This window comes from Eurypyga helias, unplaced genomic scaffold (genome assembly GCF_000690775.1).
Source record: "Eurypyga helias isolate BGI_N326 unplaced genomic scaffold, ASM69077v1 scaffold41790, whole genome shotgun sequence".
In the NCBI taxonomy this organism is placed as follows: Eukaryota; Metazoa; Chordata; class Aves; order Eurypygiformes; family Eurypygidae; genus Eurypyga; species Eurypyga helias.
In genome coordinates this window covers 241-4013 of record NW_010227216.1, presented here as the reverse complement: position 1 = coordinate 4013, position 3773 = coordinate 241, and the positions used below count along the sequence as shown (strand labels likewise).

At 50.1% G+C, this 3773-nt stretch overlaps 1 protein-coding gene across 1 annotated transcript in view; it reads right to left on the bottom strand.

Moving 5' to 3' along the window:
* The window catches only part of LOC104512532 (sterol regulatory element-binding protein cleavage-activating protein-like), a gene marked incomplete at its 5' end in the record, with an annotated part of 8026 nt that extends 4476 nt beyond the window's left edge, over nt 1-3550 (bottom strand). The window contains one exon of the mRNA XM_010155554.1: nt 3393-3550. Within this exon, the coding sequence (XP_010153856.1) occupies nt 3393-3550 (158 nt within the window). The remainder of the gene's footprint in view (nt 1-3392) is intronic.
* Nucleotides 3551-3773: the final 223 nt, after the last annotated feature.

Here is a 3773-nt window from a genome sequence, read left to right as displayed (position 1 = left end):
GCGAAGCCGACGCTCGCAGCCCGTGTCCCCGCCAGCGCGCTGCAGATGCAGGGTGATACCAAACCGCAGGAACTGGAGTAAAATTACACATTTCTGGTCACTTCTGACATTTTACAGATGGTGACAGCTCCAAGTTTCAGCGAGTTGATGAAAATACAATCTCCTTGTGTTTCCCATCCAGTTGGCAATAACCTCCAGCTCCTTCCATACTTTATACAAAAGAATGACTTTTTTCACATTAAAAAAAATCAGCCAGCCTTAGCTTTTATGCTGACAGAAACAACTGTCAAGGAAACTCACAATAACGTTAGAGGTACTTGCCGAATTCATCTCGAAGTTAGATGTTTCCATGACCAAAATGGGAGCCCCTGTCCCAAGGTTTAGGTCTATGCACTCAAGTATTTTTCTTCGGCTGGCTATGAAAGTTTAATTTTGCTTTAAATGCCTTTAAATTGAAAGCAGATAGATTTAATTAGATGTCAGGAAGGAATTCTTCCCGCAGAGGGTGGGGAGCACTGGGACAGGTTCCCAGAGAAGCTGTGGATGCCCCATCCCTGGGAGTGTCCAAGGCCAGGCTGGATGAGGCTTGGAGCAACCTGGGCTATGGAAGGTGTCCCTGCCCATGGCAGGGGGTGGGACCTGGGTGGGCTTTGAGGTCACTCCCAACCCAAACCATCCTGGGATTCCATGATTCCACACTGCATCACTGTTCATCAAGGGCAACACCAAGGAGAGATAAGGAGAACACAACACACACCCGGGGAGCAAGTTGTTTCTGACTCATAGCTGGCAACCATGTACAGATTAGTATCTGAAGTTGAGATATGATAAAGGAGGAGAAGAACTGAAAACACAGAGAGAATGTCAGGGCCAAGGCTTTGTGAGCTGGTAGGAGAGCTCCGTATTTAACAGCATAAATGGCATTTCTAAAAAACTACCACGGAGAGTAGGCACCTGGCTTGCAAGGAACGGTGTGAAATAAAGGGCAAACCACCGGGTAGAGTAGTAAAGTGGACACTCTCAAGACTGAAGGATGCTGTCAGGGACGCATGAACAAGCAGTAAATCTTCCCTACCCACGTTAGAGGACAAAGAGGGGGATTGAGATTGGAAACAAGGAAGGAATTCTTCCCGCAGAGGGTGGGGAGCACTGGGACAGGTTCCCAGAGAAGCTGTGGATGCCCCATCCCTGGGAGTGTCCAAGGCCAGGCTGGATGAGGCTTGGAGCAACCTGGGCTATGGAAGGTGTCCCTGCCCATGGTCATCTGCCAATGACACAAAACAAACGCTGTTAATACAGGAAAGGAACAGGATATCTGACGTGGGTGATGCGAGGGCTGGAATCAATTTAATTCCCTTTCTGTTAACAGTACAAAGTGCAAGACCAAGCGCTTGGGGACCGACTATAACGAGTTTCTGCTATAAGACGGGAGCTCATCAGCTGGAAATGATGGAGACGACATGGAGACCTTAATCAACCCCTTCATAATGTGTAAATTGATGTGACTAGCTGTGACAAAAGGGACCTGTCGTCTCACTTTATTTCAGAAAAGGCATTTCCATGGGAAAATGGTCGAGGGAGGTGATTCTGCCCCTCTACTCTGCTCTGGTGAGACCCCACCTGGAGTGCTGCGTCCAGCTGTGGAGCCCCCAATATCAGAAGGATATTGACCACTTGGAGCGAGTCCAGAGGAGGCCACGGAGATGATCAGAGGGCTGGAGCACCTCTGCTATGACGAAAGGCTGCGAGAACTGGGCTTGTTCAGCCTGGAGAAGAGGAGGCTCCGAGGAGACCTCATTGCAGCTTTCCAGTACCTGAAGGGGCTACAAGGGTGCTGGGAGAGGACTTTTTACAAGGGCCTGTAGAGACAGGACAAGGGGTAACAGGTACAAATTGAAATCAGGGAGGCTTAGATTAGATATCAGGAAGGAATTCTTCCCACAGAGGGTGGGGAGCACTGGAACAGGTTTCCCAGAGATGTTGTGGATGCCCCATCCCTGGAAGGGTCCAAGGCCAGGCTGGATGTGGCTTTGAGCAACCTGGTCCAGTGGAAGGTGTCCCTGCCCATGGCAGGGGGGGTGGGACTAGATGATCTTTAAGGTCCCTTCCAACTCAAACCATTCTATGATTCTATGAAATACCAGACAAATGAGACTTCTCTGAGAATACTGTGTACGGTTCTAATCTCCAACATTCAGGAATGATACACTAAGGGTGCCAAGAGGGGCACTCAGGATGGCAAGGTGGATACAGAGCTGTCTTACCAGAGTAAGCCAAGAGCTTCCTACAGTTACCTTAACGAACAAAGATTTGGGGTGGGGAGTATGAGGTCTCCCTGGAAGTATCTGGAAGCGAAGGAAAGCTATTCTTGTACAGAGACTGCATCAGGACTAAAACAAACTGGTATAAACTGATCCTAAACACAGCTGATGTGGAAAGTTGGGAGAAGGTTCCTGTCCCTGTGGAATTCCAGAAGAGCTTGACAATAGGCACAGAGGGGTCAAATTAATTTGCTTTAATAGGAAGCGTGCATAAATTAAGTTGCTTTAATAGGAAGCTTGCATGCTTATACGGGATGATGTGATGCTGTTATCTGCTGTAAGAGGTATAATCCTGAGAGCCCTTTCCAGACCTCCCTGTCTAGGACTCAGATGGGAAGGGTCCTGACAATCATCAGTGACTAGAGGACAGGCCAAGTTATCCCGCAGGTAAGCGGAACTGCTCTACGTGCAGGACGAGTGTGTATCAGGAGTCTGGATGTGTCAGAGAAGGGGATGGAGCTGGGGAAGGGGCTGGAGCACAATTCCTGTGGGGAGCAGCTGAGGGAGCTGGGGGGTTCAGCCTGGAGAAGAGGAGGCTCAGGGCAGACCTTATCGCTCCCCACAACTCCCTGAAAGGGGGGTGCAGAGGGGGGTGGGTCTCTTCTCCCAAGGGACAAGCGATGGGACAAGAGGGAACGGCCTCAAGTGGTGCCAGGGGAGGTGGAGGTTGGCTGTGGGGAACAATTCCCTCCCGGAAAGGGCTGTCAGGCGTTGGAAGGGGCTGCCCAGGGAGGTGGTGGAGGCCCCATCCCGGGAGGGGTTTCCGAGCCGTGTGGACGAGGCGCTTGGGGACACGGGGGAGTGGGGGGCTGGGCACTGCTGGGGTGACGGCTGGACTGGGTGATCTTAAAGGCCTTTTCCAAGCTAAAAGGTTCTGTGATTCTATGATACGATGTCCCCTGTTAGCAGTGATCTCTCATTTTAATTTTCAGAATGTCACAAATTCAAAGCTGATGATCAGACTGATCAGACAGATTCAAAGCTGATGATCAGGCAGTAATTCAGAAGATGGCTGTGTACAACAGTGGGTCAGTCTGCCTTCTACACCAACTTTAACAAACAGTTAATTACCTGTCTCTCAGGGCATGGTTTCTGATCTCCTCCACCAGCTGGAAGACGCGGGAGAGGGGTGAACGGAATACATCAACAGCAAGGAAGTTCTTCTGCCACGGGGAGACGGTAGCTTTCACCAAGATCTGCTGAATGTAGGCCACAGGAGCCCCGACATACTGCAGGAAAAACCAGAGGGAGGATGAAAACACACGGTGAGTGGGAAGCCGCTTAGCAGGATAAGACCACAGTTTGGCAAGCTTTCAGGAAGGAGTTTGCCAGATTATATTTTCCTTTCCCAAATTAGAGGTGAAACATGACAGTACTAACCCAGCAAGAACAAAAACAGCCTGTTTCTCAAAGAGGCAAAATGCCACTGGCCATTTTGGCATCAGGCTGTTG